At 32.4% G+C, this 24,763-nt stretch overlaps 1 protein-coding gene across 7 annotated transcripts in view; it reads left to right on the top strand.

Annotated features, from left to right (window-relative positions):
• CSMD3 (CUB and Sushi multiple domains 3) overlaps positions 1–24,763 on the top strand; it is a 1,186,048-nt gene that overhangs the window by 482,687 nt on the left and 678,598 nt on the right. For 4 of the 7 annotated variants that reach the window (XM_070221725.1, XM_001915960.5, XM_070221729.1 and 1 more), the window contains 2 exons: positions 10,314–10,391; positions 17,451–17,538. In XM_070221725.1, the coding sequence (XP_070077826.1) occupies positions 10,314–10,391; positions 17,451–17,538 (166 nt within the window). The remainder of the gene's footprint in view (positions 1–10,313; positions 10,392–17,450; positions 17,539–24,763) is intronic. The other 3 variants (XM_070221724.1, XM_070221730.1, XM_070221728.1) reach the window with 1 other exon arrangement.

Below are 24,763 nucleotides of genomic sequence, written 5' to 3'. Positions count from 1 at the left end.
TCTAGAGCATATGGCTGCCCTGCTGTGCACAGAATGAAATCACACAATTAAGCTTTATAATTTTAGGAAGAGCAGAACCTTCATATATGGCAGAACAGCATGGTGTTAGGTTTGGGGTGCATTGCATAGAATATTTTTCTCTTCATAATTGTGTCATTTGAATTCTGCATCATGGACTATTGCTTTTTAGTGTTGGTGCTTGATTTGTCTTTGTTTAAAATATTCCTCAAATGGCAGTTCTTCATAATACCAAATGGGATTAAAGTGATAGAAATTTCTAGATTGATTTTATCCAGAGCCCAGAGAGCTTAGAAATCTCTGATTTAGTAGGCTTACATTAAGGAAAAAAAAAAGTTCATCAAGTCTTCTGAACCTTCCCATTAGAAAGGAATGGAGCCAAAGATGATTTTACTAAAAAGACTACATGATGATTTGAATTTCATATAGCAGTTGGTTTTTCTACATCTTTTGTATTAATCTATTCACACTTTTAGAATAAAGTATTAAAATTCTTCAAGCTGTAGGATTATACTTGGCACTATCAGTAAATAATGTCTTTACTCAATATTAAATTCAGTTAATGAAGCTAGGTCTGCTCTGTACTAAAGTAAAACATGCTTACAGTCATATTGTTGACTGCTTAAAATTTTATATTAGCTTTACATTAAAAAGAATAAATGAAAATATGATGTACTAATCCTATCTATTTGTGGTTTTCCATGATATATACTTGGGAGTTCTGGTTGAATATATGGAATGCTATTATTCATAGTCAGGTGGTGGTGTAGATGCTAGGATTGAAGTTTCAGAGTCAAACAAATGAGTGCATTTTACTAACATGTGCATAACCTTGGTCAATCTACTTAGCCCTTCTCTACTTTTACATCTGTAGAAAGGAGGGAAATAATCTCATTTTGAATGGGTATTTTGTGGCTTAAATAAGACAGTAGGCATAGAGAATCTGTACTTTAGACACACAACCAATAAATGATACTGCCCCCTTCTGGAGCATCTATGAGAAGAAAATATGCTCTAGCTATATAAAAATCTCATAAGGTAAAGATACCTGAACAAATTAAGAAAACAGCATAGGGTTTTAAATTTCTTAGGTAGCTAATTTCCTTAGAAATAAAATGTATAGTTTAATGCAATATTGATAGAGAATAATGGAAACAACTGATACATACAGCTCTATTTAACACTATTCATATTGATCTCATATATAAGTTATACCAAAGTAATGTGTACCATTCAGTTCATCTCAAGTTTCTAATAGCCCCATATTTTTTTCTTGCCAGTTTTACTTCGATATAGCCAACTCTCTTAACTTTATTTTTATCTCTATCCTTGTGAATTTACTATGCTTCTTGGGGTGATAATTGGTAGAAAAGAGCATACATGTGTGATCTAGATCTTTAAAACATTCCCTAGGAAACAAGTAAGCAACCAATGGTAGAATGATGAGCAACAGCTGCCCCTATTTCTACTTAGATATTATTGTTTGAAGTATAAGAGTAGTCATGGACAAATTAAGAGATGTTTAATATAGTACCTGAAAAATCAAATCTCTAATCATTTCCATGTACCAGTGGTATATCCATCAGAGTCTGTTGGGAGACAATGGAACATGGGTTAATTCAAGAAGGGCTTACTTACAAAAGGATTATTTCTAACTGATTGGATATAAAGGAACCACAAGGGATCATGCTGTAACTTAGGATAGTAGCAGCTAGGCTGTTGCCATTCCCGACCCTTTGGGACAGAGAGAGAAATATGTATCAGTTTGGCATGAAAGGAATAGTGACCAGTTAAGGGTCCTAGTCAACTCCAGTCAACCCAATGGTGAGGCGCCTTGTGGAATAATCCCCATCTTACTTTCCTCCCTCCCTCCATCCTCCTGCTGGAATTTTCAAGAAAATAAGGGAGTCTGTTGATAGAATCTAGTGCTTCACAAATTAAAATGTTCATAAGAGTTACCTGGGGATCTTGTTAAACTGTAAATCCTAATTCAATAGGTCCAGGGTGGGGCTTGATAGTCTGCTTTTCTAACCAAACCCCCAGTGATGCCAGTGCTGCTAGTGCAATGTCACAATTTGTGTAGCAGGAAATAGCTTATCAGATCAACCTTCTGTACAAAGAACAAGGAGGGGAATGGATCTGGAAAGGTGTATGGGCAATATAGAGCATAGATGAGTTATGAGGAGTGTTTTGCTGTCTTCACTAGCCATGAACTTAGCAGCATAACCCTGCATCAAAGTCGCCTGTCAAAGCCCACCTATGCTTGTTTTTAATAGAATCCAGGTAGTGATACCAAGGCTTCTGGTGATGAGCTTGGATAAAATATAATAATCTGAAATCAAAGGGATGAGGCAAATATTATCTATTAAAGTTATTTATTAAAGTAATAACATTTTTCTGAGTTTTTTACTTGGAATTATTTACTGTACTAATGAACTTTGTAGTGGAATAATATATTCCACTGCCCTCAGTCTAATGATATTCGTTAACTGTGGTTGCAGTTGCTTCTTTCCCAGTTAGTCTCATATTAAAAGGCATTGTAGTGTATATAAGTGATCTCTGATGTTGAGTATGAAACAAATATGTGATATAAAATTTCTTTGTTTATTTTGAGTAAGAATTTTTTTAATAAACCTGTAGGTATATTTTTGTTGTTGAGATTGTTTGATAAGTTTTGCCTAATTTCCATATTCTCTAAGGCATCCATGTGAAAACCAGGGCCATCTTAAGCATCCAAAAAAAAAAAATTGAATGTTATCATTTTTCATGTTACATTTTATAGTGAAATTATCTTTGGTAAAATTAATTTATGAAAAAAGAACAGAAATTCTAAACAAAACAACAGAAAACCATTTCCATTCAAAAGAATATGATATTTCAAAACTAAAAAGAGCCTAAGAGAATGAATGAATTGAGTGGATCTTAATATTTAACTGTAGGATGAAAGATAAAAATGTTAGTTCATTTGAAGCTGTCAGAAAATGAGGATTAAAACTTAATTAAAGTCTGAGACAGGTTTAAAAGTATCTATGAACCATACCAAAGGTAACTTCTCCCATATGGTGACTTTCATTATGCCTGTTATAAGAATCCCTAAAGAGAATATAAAAATTCCACATTTTTCATAGAATCCTGACATTTTACAACATACCGTAACTGCAAGACCTGTCAGGCCAAGCATTGCGAGTGCATCTGCTGGTGTCTACATAAATGTTACGGATTCCTGAATTTGTTCCACTTCTGGGAGGGAGGAAAGTCCATATACAAATTTTAGTATCTTTAGCCAATAATTCAGTTGTGTGATTTTCAACCAGTTCTTTAGTCCATCCACTGTCTTAAATAAAAAGTAGCAAAATTAATTCAATCTAGAAGACCTGTGAAAATTAACAAATTGGTTTTATAAAATATGATTTCTTCATTTCACACTTGCCCCTCTGTTCAGTTTTCCAGGTAAAAAAAATTACTCTATTTTTCAGTCTGAAGTGGTTGAAAAATAATATTCCAAACATTTAGGGTCTACACTGATCTCATTACAACTTTGAGACCTTGTAGCTTCAGAATCTTCTTTTGTAAAAGTGAAAATGAGACTGTTACAAGAATACTTTAAAATATTCTGAATAACTATCCATATATTCATAAAAACTAATATGATTATATAAAGATGTTTCCATACTTTCATACTAAATTTACTATTTTGGTCAGAGGATTTGGGGAAGTTTCTAACTTTATATTTAAAAAATTAAATTTAAGTTAGAAATCCAGGATGATTTAATTGTATGCCATCCCTACACAGTGAAAAAGACGTAATACAAAATAATTGAAAAGTTTTTAGTATTGCATCACCAATTGGAATGGCTTCTGAAACTGACTAGATCTTAAAATTGTAACTGGTAATGACAATAATAAAAATAACATTTACTGAACTCTTGCGAAGTGTCAGTTTCCTGAAATTATTGTAGAATTTAAGCATGACTGTAAATTTTCTTTCAGCTGAAAATGGGTCATTATATAAATTTTGTATTTATACATTGTATATGCAAGAATAAGTGCTAGCCAAAAACTAGCGTGATAGCATAAATAGAAGTTTAGGATTTAAAAAAAATATTAGACTATCTGAAGCATGTTACTTATCTCTACTGATTTTTAAAAGGAAGACTACAGTAGATTTTAATAATAAAATTGAATATATATCATTTCTTACTAAATTTAATTGGTCTAATTCCATCATTTAAAATTTTTGGATCATGCATAGCCCTAATATGTAAGTGTCTACAAATGAATTTTTGAAAAATGAATTTTTCAGTGCTTTTGAACATATTTTGTTGCTATTTTTCTCATCAAATAGTGGCCAGTATAATTTCTCTTATTTTAATATGTTGTGAAATATTTTTCACAGATTCATGAGCCTCTTGCTAATATGCTGTTGAATTTATTATATTTTTTTACTCTATAATCCAGAAACATGATCTAATTGCAGTATACTCTAATCATTTTTTAAAATTCTACTGCAGTAACATTTATAAAGCAAACATTATTTTCTCGGAAATTCGTGTCCAGCGAGAAACCTTATATGAAAGATGGTAAAGTAGACACCACAGGAACAGTACCTAACTTTTATTCTGACATCAGTATAGTTTCTTGATGTTATTTCTAAGGATGATACGGAAGGAGTGACCATTGAGAAGCCTCGATGCTAAATATGTTCTGAAGAAGTATTTTGTTCTGTCAGTGCAGGGTGTAGGAAAAAAAGTCTTAAATTTTAACATTTTTAGGCCTGTAACATGGAGCCATCATTTACTTTTAAAAGAACAAATGAACAAAATTTATCCTTGTAACACAGTTAAATACTTTTATAATCTCTAGGGGCAGGCCCGGAGGCATAGTGGTAAAGTTCATGTGCTCCTCTTCAGTGGCCCAGGATTCACGAATTCGGATCTCGGGCATGGACCTACATACTGCTCATCAAGCCACACTGTGGCCCCTCCCACATACAAAATAGAGGAAGATTGGCAGAGATGTTAGCCCAGAGACAATCTTCCTCAAGCAGAAAGAGGAAGATTGGCAACAGATGTTAGCTCAGGGACAATCTCCGTCACCAAAAAAAATTTAAACAAAACCAACTCTCATAATCTCTAATCCCATTTTAATCTTTGAGATAGAATTGAGAATTCTGATTACATTAGTCTTTCCTTCTTCTTTTCATCTAATTCTATACCTAAATACTTAAGAATAGTTGAATGAATCTCTTAGAAATGAATAGAGACGTTAAACAACTTGTCCTATGTCTTATGGGACCAGAACACAGGTCTCCCAGATCCTAGTCCAGTGAGAAAAATGCCACAAATCACACACTGTATTTTAACACAGTCCTGACCTGGAATAAAATTCCTAGTCAGTGATTGATTATATTTCTTAGTACCCACGTAAATGAATCTACTGTCAATAGTGAGATGTGCCATATTCTCAAAAACTAATTCACACACACATATACATTAGTTTTAATAACCAAAACCAAAACTAAAGGAAGTTATTTTCTTATTAGTATAGTTTATTTATTGAGTATAAGGAAAAAGTAAAGGTAATAATTAATTAATTCAAAATAAAAAGTAGGAATTATACTTCCAGGTATCATGATATTAAACACAGCACAAAAAAGTGAAAGACATTATTGTACATTTAAAAAGTTAAAATGAGCAAAAATAAACACCAAAAAATGAATAAGATACAGGACTTACTTTCTCAGAAGAAATTATTTTCCTTTTCAGAAGTTATCATAATCTGATTTAATCTCAATAATGCAGCTACTGCCACTTGCAAGATAAATTATCAAAATAAATACTACAAATTTGGAAGATTAAGATAATAAACAAAATATTGCATTTGTTTTATCTTTATTATTGTGTTAGAATACAATCTAAGAAAATGAAGGGGATTTCTGATTGTTCTGGTAACATTTAATAGATAAGGCCATCGTTCTACAAGAGTTCCATACAAATCTGAAGCAATTTTTTTTTCCAATGAAAAAATGTTCCATTCACTAATACTGAACATGTCTGTTTCTTCTTTTTCAAAGATAAATGTTCTGTAAAATAACAGATTTTCACTGTATATACATAGCAACGAAATAGAATAAAAACTTGGGGGTATATGACTTTTGAGATTATGTAGTGAAGAGTCGATCAATTTTCAAATAAGGAACTTGAAGCCAGGAGATGTTTTATGAGTTTAAGTTTTAGAAGCTCATTGATAGAGGGACTATTTAAAGGTCTCTTCCAAACCTCCAACTGACAGTTGAATTTCCTCTATCACCTCTGTGTAATATGATCAGTTTCCATAATGTTAAAGACTGGTAGCAACACTAAATATACTACCTCCCAACCTATTTTCTTCCAGTAATACCACATGTTCGCAGGTTACACTAACAAAGATTCTCTAACATAAAAATAAAGTCTTATGCCATTTTCCACAAAGAAAATGTTGATATTTGAAATAAAGTCAAACTCTTTATCCGTATATGTGCACTTTAAGTTATAATATAGTTAAGTTATATATGTTATAACTTAATTTCAAATAAGTGACTTTAGCTGATTAACATGGAAGTTAGATGAGGTTTAAGTAACATCAGTCACGATCGTTTTTGTGTAAGTTTTTAAATGCATTTTAGAATTCAAATTGATGTTGAAGGTAACACAACAATGATTGATCTGGAAAATACTGTCATGATAATTCCCTACAGTGGTTTAAAACTACTTTAACAAAGATTACAGAAACAAATGGTTTTCCTAGTGTCCAGGGCTTACAATTAAACAAAGATGGATTTTGTTGTTGGCCTAATATAGTCTTTTCTACCAGATCTTTCCCATATTATATAATATTTCCATTATGCGAAAAAAAAATATTTTTTTAGGTTAAACTGAAAAAGCAGTAAATAGCAATAAAAAGGAAGAAAAATTGTTTAGCATGTGAAAAGCAGAAGAAAACAGAGGAAATGGATCTTTGTGCTTGTGTCTACATGTCTTGCATATAGTGAAATTTGTTAAAAATTTATTAGAGCATGCATAGTTTTTATGTATTTAAAAATAGTCAGTTTTACACGTGAAAGTACTTCATTTTGAACGTTTATTCCCCTATTACTTCCTCCTTTTCTAATTCATAATTAATAAAGGAAATTGTCCCAACAAAATGTCTTTAATTAAATGAGCCAGAATTTACAATATTGCATTTATTCATTCAATCATAGACTCGTACAACAAGTACCACATGAGTTAAAATACTATTCCTGCCTTTGAGAAGCTCACAGTACAGTAGAATGAATTGACACAAACAACACACTTTTGATATTTCCTTAACCTGTACAAAAGGCCACAGCATATTTTAACTTATCTCCATGATGAAATGAGCTTTACATGCTTATTACTGAAATATACTTGTTAAAAAGATCAGATTTTGGGCCAGCCCTGTGGTGCAGTGGTTAAGTTGGGTGTGCTCCACTTCGGCGGCCTGCATTTGGATCCTGGGCGCAGACCTACACCATTCGCCAGCCATGTTGTGGTGACCTGCTTACAAAATAGAGGAAGATTGGCACAGATGTTAGCTCAGGGCTAATTTTCCTCAAAGCCAAAAAAAAGGGCAAGATTGGCAACAGATGTTAGCTCAGGGTAACTCTTCCTCAGCAAAAAAAAGAAAAAAGATCAGGTTAATTTTGTAAGTTAAATGTGGCCACTAGAAGCACTATTACTTGATGGCATGTGGTATTTAATGCATATACCTTGTAATATATAATATTTTAATAAATTTGCAAGTTTATATTTTTATGGTATACTTGAGATTTAACATTTAGGTTTAGAGCAGGGTCTTTCAATTGGTATTTGCACTATTTGTCTTTTCAATTTATTCATAAAGAAATATACAATCTGTGTTCTTTCTGTTGAAATTATAAAAAGATCTAAAGTATGTGTTTACTATTTAACATATTTTAAAGTTTTTTTGTGAAGTTAAATTTTATATTATGATCCATTCACCCTTTTTATCTTCTAAAATGGATATTCTCTTGGCCTTCCATCTTCTGCATCTGTATTACAATTATTGTACTTTCAAAATATTTAGGTTTCTTTCCTTCAATTTAAATTTACAAATAGATGCTTAAAAAAAAAAAGGCTTAGGTCCCTTTAGAACCAGGAAGCTATTTAGAACTCCTTGGTCTGAGGCGACAGTTTCTTAGCTAGGTTTGTCCTTGACCTCATCCAAGCAAATAATCAAGTTCAGATACAATGTTACAAGCATGTTACATAAACCTGCCCTTTCTCCAAAGGCACACACACACACACACACCCCTTCCATAGTTCTCATCATCCTTATTCCTACTAACATTATAGAACTGAGCTTTTTGACCCTTTGGACTTTTCTTCTTCTTCAGTTTTCTCCTTTGTGTTTATAATCTTTTCATTTATTTTTTCTTTATCCTTTAAGAGATTTATGTTAAAACTACAATGGAATATTCAGACTTATTTGTAATACTTAAAGTCAAATCTTAAAATGAGGAGAAAAGTAGAGGTAGAATTCCTGCTTCTAGTTCATGTTTGGATTGGGAGAATCTAGAATTATTCCTCAAAATACAAAATGCAAATTTGGTTTAAAAGAATTTTAAGATAGCAGGAAAATTCACAAGTGGCGGAACTAAATTTAGAGTAGTTGAATACTTCAGCAGAACTAAACTTTAGCTTACCATTGGGGTGGGGATGTGGAAGAGAATTACAACAAAGAGAATAACTTGAGAGAGATGTAGTCATTCTTTCACTGTAAATAAAGGAGCACAGATAAAGAATCTCAGAACTATGAAGAGACTGAGCAGTTATGTAGTCCCAGCTTCTTATTTTAAGAGAAAGGACCAACTCATAATTGCTAAGAATCAGATCTCTTAAATCCTACTCCACTGATCATTTTCCTCTTTTTTTATGTGTAGTATGTGTAGATAGTTCATAACTATATATTCCAGTAAACCATCAGACCCTATCTCTACTTTTCTACTTTTGAAGGTATTAACAAGAAAAAAAAACACAAAAATCACCTTAAAATATTTCAAAACCAATAGAATATGCATAATTTGAACTAATTGGGCAAAATGTCAGAATTAGTGAAATGATCATCTTAAACTTTTGAACAAAAATTTGTTTTTCTTTTTTCAAATTCATGGCATGAACAAAACCTGATTGCCTACTGTTTCAGGCTATCATCCCTACCTATAAACCTCATAAAAAGCAATATGTAAAAAATTCTAAATTATAATTGAGGAAGTTAAATATATCCTTTGCATTCTTGTTCATGTTGGTGTTTTCCAAAGAAAATAATTTGGGTCTCAGATCAGATTGTATGACATTTTTTAATTAGTGGGGTTTCAATTAAAAAGATTTTCTTTGATTACCTTGATGTCATTAAAAATTTAAAGTCTCCTGAACTACGTTTATCACTTTCACAAATACAAAGCAACCATAGTTAATCAAATAATTTATACTTAAATGGAAATAATTCTTTTCCTTCATTGAAAATACTTGAAAAAATGTTTTAAAAATGTTTCAAGTAACTTTGTTGAATTTATATTTGCTTTTTGGGCAAATCCAGTCATATCTATTTTAATATAGTGCACAATGAAATATACCATAATAGCAAAAATAGTAGCAAGGTATTTTAGGTGAACTCTAAATAGTTGTAATTCACTTTCATAAATTTTGTATGATATGGACTGACATCAATCATAGCGTCAAAAGTAATGATTATGAAAGGAAATGATTATTGGCAGAAATACTAAAATGTATTTTAAGTTTTTACAATCATGCCACTTTCTTAAATGTGCCCTAACATTTCAGTTAGGCTAAATTACCTAAAAAATAGTTTATTTTAAAAACCAAGTTCATTAAATTCTTCCCACTTTTATAATGTCTCAATATTTTTATTTTCTAGTTTAATTTATTCCACAAACTTTGATGAATTCAAGTGGTATGATAAATGTTAGTTTTTTGCTCTTATATAAAAACTTGGATAATATTAAAAAATATCTATACGTATATGCAGGATTCTCCCTAAAGAACACTTAAAATCCTTCTTTACTGCTTGGTATTTTATTACTTAGTGATTATATTGCTATTTCTTCTTTTTTATTTTATTCTGGATACTCTGTATCAGGCTTAAGAAAGCAGTTTCTTTAACTTGCATAATTCCATGCTAACAAAATTTGTTAACTTGAATTTCATTTAAAATTGTATATCCTGATACATGTTTTTGTTTGTTTTCTTAACTAGTGAAAAAGGCCATAGATTTTAAATCTAGAGGATTTAAATTGTTTCCAGGGAAAGACAACAGCAACAAGTTTTCTATCTGTGAGTGTACTCCTTTTTTGTTACTTTCTCTAGTGCAAGAGTGAAGTTTGTGCTGTCTGTGTTGTTTGTGTATGTTTTATAAAAATGTTTGTGTATTTACCAAATTAACTGCATTAATATCTATATAACATGCATGATTATTATTCAATATTTTCTGGTATTTAAATGCGTATTGAGTTAATGGATTAATGTGATAAGCTCCCAAGCTCAGATTGCTTGAAAATGTAAAAGAAACTTTTGATCTAGTGTGTTAACATTCTAGTTTTGTGATTCTAGGATGTGAGATTTAAAAAGATGAGTATGAGGCCAGCCTGGTGGCATAGCAGTTAAGTTCACACACTCCACTTTGGCAGCCCAGGGTTCGCTGGTTTGGATCCTGGGTGCAGACCTACACACCACTCATGAACCCGTGCTGTGGCAGGCATCCTGCATATAAAAAATAGAGGAAGATGGGCACAGATCTTAGCTCAGGGCCAATCTTCCTCAGCAAAAAACAAACAAACAAACAAAAAAGGATTGGCAACAGATGTTAGCTCAAGGCTGATCTTCCTCAAAAAATAAAATAAAGAGAAAAGAAGAATGAAATTCATGGTTTCTTGTAGGAATTTTTGTTTGAACATATCTAAATTTCCCCATAATTATTTTTTAAGGAAAAAATTTGAGTTAATTTATCCAAACCCCTTAAGTCTATAGTCCTTTTTTGTTTTCTTTTGAAAATCTCATGCAATGGCCTGAAATATAAATATACTTATATGCAGCCCCAATACACAATTTTACTTAACATTCAGGGATTTAGAGATCTTCTGAAGTTCATCCATGAATCTCAGATTAAGAATCACTGAATTAGAGCATTCATCTGTATTATCATAAATGAACATAAAGTCAAGTCTCTGGAGAGCTATGCATTTTTGTAGTATAAATCAACAGCAATTTGTAGAAATTCCCTACCTTACTGTTCATACAGATACATGTTATAAATTTTGAAAGAATCCATTCATGATACATCTGACTTCTAAAATGACATATTGACAGTAAATAAGATTATTGTAAATAACATTATTTTTTTTAACAAGAGTATATTTTTAGCATCATTATTTTTATTCAATTCAAAATCCTCTAATGAAATGAGTTTATAATTATTTAGCAAAAATCATTCATTATAAGGGTGGCTCCTTGGCTGAGTGGTTAAGTTTGCAGTCTCCACTTCGGCGGCCCAGATATTCACAGGTTCGGATCCTGGGTGGGGACATGGCACTGCTCATCAGGCCGTGCTGAGGTGTTGTCCCACATAGCACAACCAGCAGGACCTACAACTAGAATATACAACTATGTACTGGGGGGCTTTGGGGAGAAAAAAAATAAGAAGAAGAAAAAATAAAAGATTGACAACAGATGTTAGCTCAGGTGTCAATCTTTAAAAAAAAAATCATTCATTCATTGTAGTTATATCAGAAAAGGATTTTACTTACATGTGTATTGACTTGTTATATATAAAAAACAGTAAATGACACAAATTGAGCAGTTACATCAATTATCAAGAAAGAAATTTGAACCTATATGTTATCAAATATTTTAAAATATGATTTTTACATTTTGTTAGATTTGAGAATACTAAAGCAAAATTAGGAGATATCAATAGTAAATCATTGATCAAATTGGGTTACCCATTTGGAAAGCACTAAACAGTTCATTTCAAAGTATTTAGCTCTATAATTATGATTTCTTGTTTTATTTTTTGAGTTGAGAACGTATTTTCAATATTGATACTGTCTGTTTTTAAAAAAAAAATAATGCTGCAGTATTATTTTCATATATTAATTGTTTGATACATTTTGGAGAGAAAGACATTTTCCTATAATAGAAAATATGAAGAAAAAAGTTGTCAGATGAAATTATTCTGACACGTTAAACTTCATCCTGCAGCATGAAATAAAAGTTAAATGTTTGCAGACTTAACTATTAGGTTTACTACCTTTTTTCCTAATGTTTTTGTCTTGCCAATATACGTATTTTGGAGTTCTAGGTAGAAATTTATAAGCTATGGCTGTTGCACTCTTTCCTTATTTTTGCTACACAGATGTTATTTAGTATGCTGCATGCTTCAGACTTTCAGGTGTCCTGGGAAATTCAGGGTCTTTATACTAAAATATCTAATTTGTATCATAGCATTGAGACATATGTTACTCTCTATACTTGGTATATTGCCTGAGTGTACAAATATATTACTTTCATTTTTCTTATATAGGGGCTATAGGGTGAACAAGAAAAGGAATTTAGACATAATAGTATATCTGTGGGAAAAAAAAATTGAATTTTTAAAAATATTTATTTAAAGAATATTTGCTTTAAAATCGTCAGGAGAAAAGTTAATGAATCAAAAATAGTTAATCATGAAGCAAAAAATGTTAGTTTACTTCATAATTTTAAAACAAAATTTGCATTTATCCATTACATTTATGTAAAAGATAAAAAATACTCTTGTACCTTTTTGTTTTTAGTTTTGAAAATAAATAGTACCACTTCAACTGACACAAATTATTTTCACCAATTTTTTTATAGTCACAAAATAACAAGCCATTATTTTAAATTTAATTTTATTATATTTTTTTCAAATATTTAATATCTAGTGTTAAGAATATATTCTCTATAGTTGTCTATAGAAAAGAGTTATATTGTTTTAATTTTTATCATTATTATATGTCTATTATCAAGTAAGCATTTAGGTCTTCTCTTTGATATCATTGATTTAACACAGGGTCAATTAATTTTAAAATTAGACCATTTTATCTGACATTTACCTTTCAAATGAAAAAATGAAGAAATAAAGCTTGTGTTCTTTGAAAAAAGAACCAGTCGGTTCTATTACTGGAACTGCCAGAAGTGAGCATAAGTGTGGAGGGCGTGAACTACACGCATTGCTAAAGCATGTCTACCCTCAACAGCAGCTTTAAAGTTTATCTAAGAAACAAATTAACAGGAGATTCAGGAAACTGCAGTAGTGTTTATGGGGAGCAATTGGTTTTTATATTTTAAACAAGGTTTTAAGCAAGTTTTATATAAATAAACAAGTTTTTATATTTTAAAATGCGTTGAACTTAGTGAACTAGTTGTCTTGCCAACTTTTCTACTAGTCTATTCTAGAATATTAAAGTGGAATTATAAAGAAACTGAGAGTTTCCCATAATGTATTGATTTTTTTAAATTTTGTCTTCAAATTCATACTTTCCTTTATTCATATTATCCATTCAGTCCACAATTCTATTTGGACTACTCCATGGCAGCAGCATGCTAGGCTAAAAAGGTAAAAGAGTGAGTAAAATACAGTCTCAGCTGGCAAGGATCCAATATTTTATTGGGACGCTAAATGAGTTAAGAGGCAACTCTGTGGAATATAAAGTTAGTATGAAATAACATTCTGTCAACATCAATGATGTTTGAGTTCAAAACAGGATCCAAAAGCACTGTATTTTATAACGTGGAAAAAGATTTTAAAATCTAATATAAAAAAATCTAAGAAAGATAGCAATGTAACCAGCTAGATGAGGTCATGTAGAGATGATTTTTAGTGAAAATCTACATGTTTTACTTTTAGAGTAGATTATGTGCTATATAAAAGCAAAAGCCTCAGAAAACTTGGTTATACTAACAATATTATATTTTGATGTTGGCTAATTTTATAGTGTTTTCAAGCTAGAACATACAATAATAGGGTAAATTAAGATTCCTGTAGCATGTTTTATAAATGCATATACTAAAGACACTTCAATGTTATAAGAAATGGCAATTCATTCAATTTTTAAAATCCTATAAATTCTGCCCTCTCTCTTTTTTCCACTGCTTTGTGGGGAAAGGGACTCCTGTTGCGTAGATAATAATAATAATAATAATAAAATATCCTTAACGATCAGAGCAAAAAGAGTATTCTCCATAGTGATGCTCTCTTCAAAAGGCAGCACCCTTGTCCATGTAATTAAACTTTTAAAGAACATTCATGTTCTCACCACTCTGCAAGTTACTATTCAAAATAAAAGAAATAAAAGTGATGTCTGTCCGGTTGCTGGAATGGCATTATGTAGTGAAAGCAGCTGATTGAATGAATACTAACTTTATTTGAATGTCTTGGCATCACTAGCTGTGGGAAATTATGAACTATCTAAATATCAGAGAAGAGACTATATACTTTATTCTTTATTTTGAATGTTTTTAATTAAAGAACATTAAGTAAATACATGTATCATGCAGAAGCTCTCCTGTTATCTTTACATTTTAAATTAGGAAGTCTTTCTCCCATTGCAGATGTCCAAAAACAGTGGTTTAAAGGACACTTCCAAATAGATGAAAATCGTTTGACGATTAAAATAGTAGGAAATGGGATTAAGTAAAAACGGTAAAAATTATAAATATGCTCTACACTTTAAGATAAAATGTTTGGAAAAGTGTTTTTAATTTTAATTAGTGATGCCATTTTGCCTTGCTGAGCTTTCTGGACAGAATGTAGGGCTCACAGGTTGAGATTAGAATTTCTTGAATCAGTCTGTCAAGGTTTAAACCTAGACTAAGGCACTAACTAGCAATGTGACTTTGGGAACATTTTTTAACCTCTCCATGCCTCAGTTTCTTCACTTGTAGGAAGTGGTTAATAATAGGAACTACCCTTAAGATTGTTGTGAAGATTCAGTGAGTTCATCCATGTAAATGATGTAGAAAAGTCCCTGACACATAGTACTATGTACGTGTTAGCTATTGTTAAAATTCATAATAATCTAGGTTTACTTTTTGAGGCAATGATGATGATGAAATGGAAAAACATGAATTTTTTATTTTTTTATTTTATAATATATATTTGTATTGTATTCAAAGACAGACCACTTCTAGATTAACCTATAATCTGTGTTATACATTATAAGATAATAAAATAGGTAAACCTTGGTCATGCTACCTCCTTTCTTTATCTTTATCCCATGTTAAAATTTAATAATATGTACTACTCTTTATAATATGCTAAAACAGTTTAAAAAATAAATATAAAATTGCCCATGTTATATAAAAGAGAAAATAGAATAATGTGGAAGAAAATGAATGATTATCTTTTGCAAAAAGGAGATTTGACTGAGTCTTGAAAATTAGATAGGCTTTTGATAGCTAAACTGGAAGAAAGGGAAAACGGGGAGACATGGAGAAAACAGAAATAAAACATGGAGTGAGCATGGCTAGCCAGTAAAATTGCAGAACAATGCAGAATCTGTTGGACTTGAGTTATGGATGCATCTTGGGGAGTAGTGGGAAATATAACTGATATACTAGAAATCTAAAATCATAGAAGATTTCAACGGTAATAAAAATTGTTTGAAGAAGTTTAGTCCTCCTCTAGTACTCAAGGTGGATCAGAGTGAATGATAACGGAGTCACAAAAACATCAGTGATTAGCTGAGAGCATGCAGATGAGAGGACAATGGGAATTTGGGTGGGATTATCTAGTAGGTCATTGAAGGAACAAGAAAGGAGCATGGAAAAGATGAAAAAATATAGCTTGGAGGTTGTTAGCAAAGAAGTAATTTTTCAAGCCATGAGGGAAATATGAAATACGGAGAACTGTGATTTAATTGTCCACCATATGTGATATCAGGCAAAGTAAGAGAGTGGCCCAAAAAGCCCACAGAAAAGTAAAGAGGAATTACAAACCAAGTCAGCAAGGCAAAAAATGCAAAAACATCACATGCTTTGCATGGATCAATGAATATGTAATAAAGTTGGCAATAAGGTTATTGTTGGAACTGTTTAGGAAACTGATTTTTATGGAATGAAGGACACAAATGCAAAATTTCATATCTAATTGAAAATATGACAACTTTACCAGAGTCATGACTGTTGGTCCGTCATGTGCTATCTGACAAATCAGTTTGAACATGTTGACCAATCTGAAGTAAATGATGCAGGGATCCAGTGGTTCTCAATGTTGACTTTATGTTAGAATCACTTTAAGGATTATTAAAAAAAAGCAAAAACAAAACAAGCAACAACACTGATGCCGGGGGTCCCACCCTAGGGTAATTACATTAGAATATTTAGAGGTAGAAATTGGCATCTTTCTTCTTTCGTGAAAGCTCCACAGGTGATTCCAATCCACAGAGTAGGATGAGAACCATTGCAAGGTTTAGATTTTTTCCTCTCTGGAGTCTCTACCCAGGTATGGTTCTTTTCTTAAAAAAAGCAGATAAGTTGATGAAGAGCAAAATAAGTTATCCTTCACTTCCTTCTAAGATTGAATTTATGAGACAGTATCACTCAGGTATTTCAGAACTATCTGGTTTAAAAATCTTCCTATTAAAAAGATGTATCTTGGGGATTTACATATTTACTGGGGATGACCACATTCACTGAAAGTATTTATAAATCTTTCATTGACTAGGTGTTCTAAAGAAAATGCTGAAAATATGTACAATGGCTAAGTAAAACATAGTCATAGAAATTGCTAGAGGGTAAAGCCATTGTCTTGGTTTTTCAGTATTATATCATAATTCAATGACATGCTTGGTAGTTTGTACCATAGTTTTACTTTGACATTGGCAGGCAGAATTGCTTTATTATACGCCAAATAAGAAGTGCTAATAACCTTAAAGTTTTTCCATAGTGTCTTATTTTTCTATTGCAACTTTAAAAATAACAGGTACCCAAATTACACTGTCATAACTGGTAGTGACTTATTTACTGCCATTAATAATTAATGGAAACTCTGGCATTGATATCCTGGGAATGCATTGCCAGAGATTTCACAGCTTGATAGTAATTAATAATAAACTTTAATTGTTAATTTCTTAATATTCAGAATAAGATGTCATTGAATATGAACATCAAACTTATTTTTCTATAGGTACACAAGTAAAAAAATGTTTTTGTCTTCATTATTGGGTTTTAAAGTTATATTTTAACTTCCTATATTTAAACTATAATGATTATAATAACAAAACACAAGACTATATTTTCTGTAAATTTTTAAATTAGTATCATCCTTGATTTTCTAATCATATATGTTTTACTTCTTCTTTCCTTTTGTTACAGTAAATGAGGGAGGTATTAAAACAGCTTCCAATTTATGCCCAGATCCAGGAGAACCAGAAAATGGAAAGAGAATTGGATCAGACTTTAGGTAATGTTTTAAATTGTTGATTTCATTATATAGTTTGTTAAAGTGTATTTTAATTAAAATTTTACAAATAGCTAATAATATGGAGATGAAGACTTGATGACTTAAAACCATGGCAGCTAGTTTCCATTGATGTGTTACTATTAATAATATTTTATTATCTTAGAGTAGCTAATTAAATAACATCAACTTTATTAGGACTTTTTTTGGAGTTTAAATGATTAATTTCTTGTCAAGTACTAAGTAAAAAATCATCGGATTTAGATTTGAAAGACATGAGTTTGAATTCAAATTCTTCTGCTTATTACTTGTCTGATCTTGGGTAAATCACTCAATCCTATCTGCCTGAGTTTCATATTCTGTAACATGTAAATCAAATTGACCACATATAATGATGAGTTTCAAATGAGGTACCGTCTGTGAAACCTTCCTGCAAATGTTCTATAAACATTTTGTATGTATTTTTTAGATCTAACCATAGCTTGAATATGTTTTATGTCCATCTTAAAATTAATATTTATTTTATTAATTTGAAATTGTTTACAACAACCTAGAGAATGTATGAAGTATACTATGGTAGCCATTAATTTGCATAACTGTCAAATATTTTTTAAAAACCTTGAATTTTCAGTACTCCTTTGGTTGTAGCATTTTACAAATGAAAGATACAAAAGATCCTATAAATACTAAATGATAATTTAGTTAACATTCACAAATACTTATTTTTACAAAGTATCCATGATATATTAAATTTAAAAAAATATATTGATAATGGTTATAGTTACACACACCACACATTGACGATCTTCTTTATATTATTTGTATAAAGTATGAATGATACTCTAAATAATATTCCTATAAAGAAAAAAGATAGTTCTTAAAATAGAGACATACAGAAATTTTATCCCCATGTATCTTTAAAGATGACTTAAAGTTATATTTGCTATACTTGGAGTAGAAAACAATAATATTATTTCAACATGAATAATATCGTAATTTTCTAAACATTTTGCAGATCTTTATTTAACCATCCTCGTAATTTTTAAAATTATTTTGTTGAGGTCATAATAGTTTACAACATTGTGAAATTTCAGTTGTACATTATTATATATATGTGTCCCTTTACCCCTTATGCCCACCTCCCAACCCCCTTCCCCTCTGGTAACCACTAGTCTGTTCTCTTTGTCCACATGCTTATCTTCCACATATGAGAGAAATCATGCAGTGTTTGTCTGTTTCTGTCTGGCTTATTTAGCTTAACATAATAGCCTCAAGTTCCATCCATGTTGTTTCAAGTGGGACAATTTTGTCCTTTTTTAGGGCTGCGTAGTATTCCATTGTATATATATACCACGTCTTTATCCATTCATCTGTTGATGGGCATGTGGGTTGCTTCCACATCTTGGCTATTGTGAATAATGCTACAGTGAACACAGGGGTGCATAAGTCTCTTTGAATTGTTGATTTCAAGTTCTTTGGATAGATACACAATAGTGGGATAGCTGAGTCATATGATATTTCTATTTTTAACTTTTTGAGATATCTCCATTCTGCTTTCCATAGTGCCTGCACCAGTTTGCATTCACATCAGTAGTATTTGAGGGTTCCCTTTTCTCCACATTCTCTCTAACGTTTATTTCTTCTATTGGTAATTATAGCCATTCTAACAGGTGTAAGGTGATATCTCAGTGTAGTTTTGATTTGCATTTCTCTGATGGTTAGTGATGTAGAACATCTTTTCTTGTACCTGTTGGTCATGTGTATATCTTCTTTGCAAAAATATCTGTTCATATCCTCTGCCCATTTATCGATGGGGTTGTTTGGGTTTTTTTGTTGAGATGTGTGAGTTCTTTACATATTTTGGAGATTAACCCCTTGTCAGGTATATGATTTGCAAATACTTTCTCCTAATTTGTGGGTTGTCTTTTCCTTTTATTCCTGGTTTCCTTTGCCTTGCAGAAACTCTTTAGTCTGATGAAGTCACATTTGTTTATTTTTGCTTTTGTTTCCTTTGCCCAAGTAGACATGGTATTCAAAAAGATCCTTCTAAGACCATTGTCAAAGAGTGTACTGCCTATATTTTCTTGTAAGAGTTTTATGGTTTCATGTCCTACCTTCGAGTCTGTAATCCATTTTGAGTTAACTTTTTTGAATGGTGAAAGGTAATGGTCTACTTGTCTAAAAGCAGTGGTCTAATGGTCTAAAGATAATGGTCTTTCATTCTTTTGCATGTGGCTCTCCAGTTTTGCCAACACCATTTATTGAAGAGACTTTACTTTCTCCTTTGTATGTTCTGGGCTCCTTTGTCAAAGATTAGCTGTCTGTAGATGTGTAGTTTTATTTCTGGGCTGTCAATGCTGTTCCATTGATCTGCATGTCTGTTTTTGTACCAGTACCGTGCTGTTTTGGTTGCTATAGTTTTGTAGTATATTTTGAAGTCAGGGATTGTGATGCCTCAAGCTTTGTTCTTTTTTCTCAGGATTGCTTTAGCTATTCAGGATCTTTTGTTGCCCCATATAAATTTTAGGATAGTTTGTTCTATTTCTGTGAAGAATCTCAATGGGCTTCTGATTGGGATTACATTGACTCTGTAGATTGCTTTAGGTAGTATGGATGTTTTAATTATGTTTATTCTTCCAATCCATGTACATGGAATATCAATCCATTTCTTTATGTCATCATTGATTTCTTTCAATAATGTCTTGTAGTTTTCATTGTATAGGTCTTTCACTTCATTGGTTAAATTTATTCCTAGATATTTTATTCTTTTTGTTGAGATTGTAAATGGGGTTCTGTTCTTGACTTCTCTTTCTGATAGTTCATTATTAAAGTATAGAAATGCAACTGATTTTTGTAAGCTGATTTTGTACCCTGCAACTTTGCTCTAGTTGTTGATTATTTTTAATAGTTTTCCAATGGATTCTTAGGGTTTTCTATATATAGAATCATGTCATTGGCAAATAGAGTTTCACTTCTTCCTTGCCAACGTGGATACCATTTATTTCCTTTTCTTGCCTAATTGCTCTGGTCAAAACGTTCTGTACTATGTTGAATTTTCAAGAGTGGTGAGAGTGGGTGCCCTCATCTTGTTCCTGTTCTCAAAGGGATGGCTTTCAGTTTTTCCCCAGTGAGTATGATCTTGGCTTTAGCTTTGTCATGTATGGCCTTTATTATGTTGAACTACTTTCCTTATATACCCATTTTATTTAGAGATTTTATAAATGCATGTTGGATCTTTTCAAATGCTTTCTCTGCATCTATTGAGATTATCATGTGGCTTTTATTCCTCATTTTGCTAATGTGGTGTATCACATTAATTGATTTGCAGATGTTGAACGATTCCTGCATTCCTGGTATAAATCCCAGTTGGTCATGGTGTATGATCATTTTAATGTATTGGTGTATTTAGTTTGCCAAGATTTTGTTGAGATTTTTTGCATCAGCCATATTGGCCTGTAATTTTCCTTCTTTGTATTGTCCTTGTATGGCTTTGGGTTCAGGGTGATGTTGGCATTGTAGAATGAGTTAGGAAGTGTACCATGTTCTTCAATTTTTTGGAATAGTTTGAGAAGGATAGGTATTAAATCTTCTTTGAATGTTTGGTAGAATTCTCCTGGGAAGCCATTTGGTCCTGGACTTTTATTTTTTGGAAGGTTTTGGATTACTGTTTCAAGCTCTTTGCTTGTGATTGGTCTATTAAGATTCTCTATTTCTTCATGATTCAGTTTTGGGAGGCTGTATGAGTCTGAGAATTTATCCGTTTCTTCTAGATTGTACAATTTGTTGGAATAGTTTTTCATAGTATTTTCTTAATCCTTTGTATTTCTGTGTTATCCATTGTCATTTCTCCTCTTTCATTTATAATTTTATTTATTTGAGCCTTCTCTCTTTTTTTCTTAGTGAGTCTGGCTAAGAGTTTGTCAATTTTGTTTATCTTCTCAAAGAACCAGCTCTTAGTTTCATTGATCCTTTCTTCTGTTTTTCTGGTTTCAATTTCATTGATTTCTGCTCTAATTTTTATGAGTTCTCTCCTTCTGCTGAGGGCTTTGTTTGTTCTTCTTTTTCTGGTTCTGTTAGGTATAGTTTAAGATCAGTTATTTGAGATTTTTCTTGTTTGTTAAAGCAGGTATGTATTGCTATGAATTTCCCTCTTAGGATTGCTTTTGCTGCATCCCATATAAATTGGTATGGTATATGTTCAATTTCATTTGTGTCCAGATATTTTTTGATTTCTCCTTTAATTTCTTCATTGATCCATTGGTTGTTCAGTAGCATGATGTTTGACCTCCACATATTTGTCACTTTCCCAGCTTTTTTCTTGTAGTGGATTTCTAGTTTCAGTGCAAGATGCTTGATATGATTTTCATATTCTTCAATTTGTTGAGGCTTGCCTGTTTCCCAACACGTGGTCTATCTTTGAGAATGTTCCAAGTGTGCTTGCAAAGAATGTGTATTCTGCTGATTTCAGATGGAACATTCTTTATATATCTATTAAGTCCCTCTGGTCTAGTTTGTCATTTAATTCCACTATTTCTATGCTAACTTTCTGTCTAGATGAGCTATCCATTGATGTAAGTGGGGTGTTGAGGTCCCCTACTATTATTATGTCACTGTAAATTTCTCTTTTTAAGTGTATTAATAGTTGCTTTATGTGCTTTGGTGCTCCGTATTAGGTGGTTATGTATTTATAGGTGTTATGTTCTCTTGGTGGAGCGTGCATTTTGTCACTATATACTGCCACTCTTTGTCTCTCATTGCCTTTTTTATCTTGAAGTCTTCTTTGTCTGATATAAGTTTGACAACACCTGCTTTCTCATGTTTGCTATTAGCTTGGAGTATTGTCTTCCATCCCTTCACTCTGAGCCTGTGTTTGTCTTTGGAGCTGAGATGTGTTTCCTGGAAGGCAGCATATTATTGGGTCTTGTTTTTTCATTCATCCAACAACTCTGTGTCTTTTGAGTGGAGAATTCAATCCATTTACCTTTATAGTGATTATTGATATATGAGGGCTCAATAATCCATTTTATCACTTGCTTTTGGTCGTCCTGTATTTCCCTTGTTTCTTGTCCTGTATATTTTGGGATGCTAGTTCAATTTGGTATTTCTCTATGATGGTTTTCTCTTTATTTATTATTTGTGTCTCTGTTCTTATTTTTTGTTTAGTGGTTACCATGAGGTTTGTATAAAAGATCTTGTAGATGAGATAGTCCATTTTCTGATAGCCTCTTATTTCCATAGTCTAAGCAGGTTTCATCCCTTTCCTCTTCCCTAAGTTATTGTTGTCACCACTTATTGTGTTTTCTGTTGTGAGTTTGTGATTAAAATGAAGTGATTTTAGTTATTTTTGATGCTTTCCTTCCCTATATCTTTAATTTGTAATTAAGTTTTTGCTAATCTGTTCTGATAGACAGCTCCAACTTTTTGATTTTGTCTGTTTATCTCCTATCTTAAGGCTTTGTAAACCCTTTCTTTTATTTTTCTTTCAAGTATTAGGGCCTTCTTGATCATTTCTTGTAGGTAGTGTCTTCTGGCAATGAACTCCCTCAGCTTTTGTCTATCTGAGAAAGCTTTTGTTTCTCCATCATATCTGAAGGATAGTTTCACTGGATAGACTATTCTTGGCTGAAAGTTTTTGTCTTTCAGAATTTTGAATATATCTTTCCACTCTCTCCAAGGCTATGAGGTTTCTGCTGTGAGACAGATAGGGGTTCTTTTGTAAGTTAGTTTCTTCTGCTTTGATGCCCTTAATATTTTTTCTTTGCCATTGACTTTTGCCAGTTTTACTAATATATGCCTTGGAGAAGATCTTTTTACTTTGATGTAATTAGAAGTTCTGTTAGCTTCATTTACCTGTAATTGCTGCTCCTACTTCAGGTTTGGGAAGTTCTCAGCTCTTATTTCTTTGAACAAGTTCTCTGCTCCTTTCTCCCTTTCTTCTCCCACTGGAATACCTTTAATCCTTATATTGCGTTTCTAATTGAGTCGGATATTTCTTGAAGAATTTCTTCATTTCTGTTTAGTCTTAGTTCTCTCTCCTCCTCCTTCTGAAACATTTCTGTGTTTCTGTCCTGTAAATTACTGATTCTGCCCTCCATAATATCAGTTCTGTTTTGTAAGGACTTCTTTATCTTTTTGTTTTTCATCTTCATTGTGTTTTTATTCTTAAACACATTATCATTGCACTTTCATCTCCAACATTTCTGAGTGGTTTTTTTTTTTTTGTAGTTTCATCTCTTTTGCGAAGAATTCCGTATGTTCATTAATTTTATTCCTGAGATCATTAAACTATCTTTCTGAGTTTTCTTGTACCTCATTGAGTTTCTTTATGATAACTATTTTGAATTTTCTGTCATTTAGATTGTAAATTTCTATGATTTCATGATTGATTTCTGAGTACTTGTCATTTTCTTTCTTCTCTGGAGTGTTAATATACTTCTTCATGCTATTTGATGGGCTGGATTTTTGCCATCGCATAGTGGTAGTATTTGGTTGCAGATTCCACCTGCCACCACTGGGTGTGGGGGCAGCAGGAGCTGTGTTTTCTGAGCCCTCTGTAAGCCCTGGCAATATGCCTGTCCATTGGAAGCTGTGCCAACATGGCCCATCTGCATTTACCCACTGGCCATTGCTGCTTTACACAGATATGTGCAGATGCTCTGGCGGGGATCCCCTGCTCTTGCTGACTGGCCAAGCTGGTATGCCAGGTGGTAAGGAGGGGTGCTTTCTTTCACATACATGATCCTGTGAACCCTGCTCTGCACTCACTGTCTGCTTGCCTGGGCTGCTCAGTTTGGTGTGGATGCCCCTGTGATTGCTAATTGCCTCAGCAATTGCCTTAGTCAATTGCTAAATGCCTCAGCATTCCCACAGGCTGTGAACTTCTGTTCTTGCAGAGGGATGGCTTCCCCCTTCTCCTCTCCAGGTTGTGCGCTGGCTGCTGCACTAGATTGCTGCTTCTCAGGAGGGAGAGGCGATCCCCTTATCTCCTTCCACTGCCTCCCCGGGGAGGGGAGGTGTCCAGCACCCCTACCTTCAGATGTATGGCTCTGTGGATCTTTGAGATGTCTATTTTGTTCTGTGAATGTCCTCTGTTGGTTTATGAATGTCCTTTTCTTTGTATCTTGTGGGAGAGAGACTTAGGGAAGAGCTCACTCCACCATGATGACAATGTCACTCTCTCATCAAGCCCCATAATTAATATAGATAATAATGTTTGAAGAAGCACATT

Source organism: Equus caballus, chromosome 9, assembly GCF_041296265.1.
Source record: "Equus caballus isolate H_3958 breed thoroughbred chromosome 9, TB-T2T, whole genome shotgun sequence".
In the NCBI taxonomy this organism is placed as follows: Eukaryota; Metazoa; Chordata; class Mammalia; order Perissodactyla; family Equidae; genus Equus; species Equus caballus.
The sequence above is the reverse complement of the archived record's forward strand: the minus strand, read 5'-3'. Positions and strand labels throughout refer to the sequence as shown.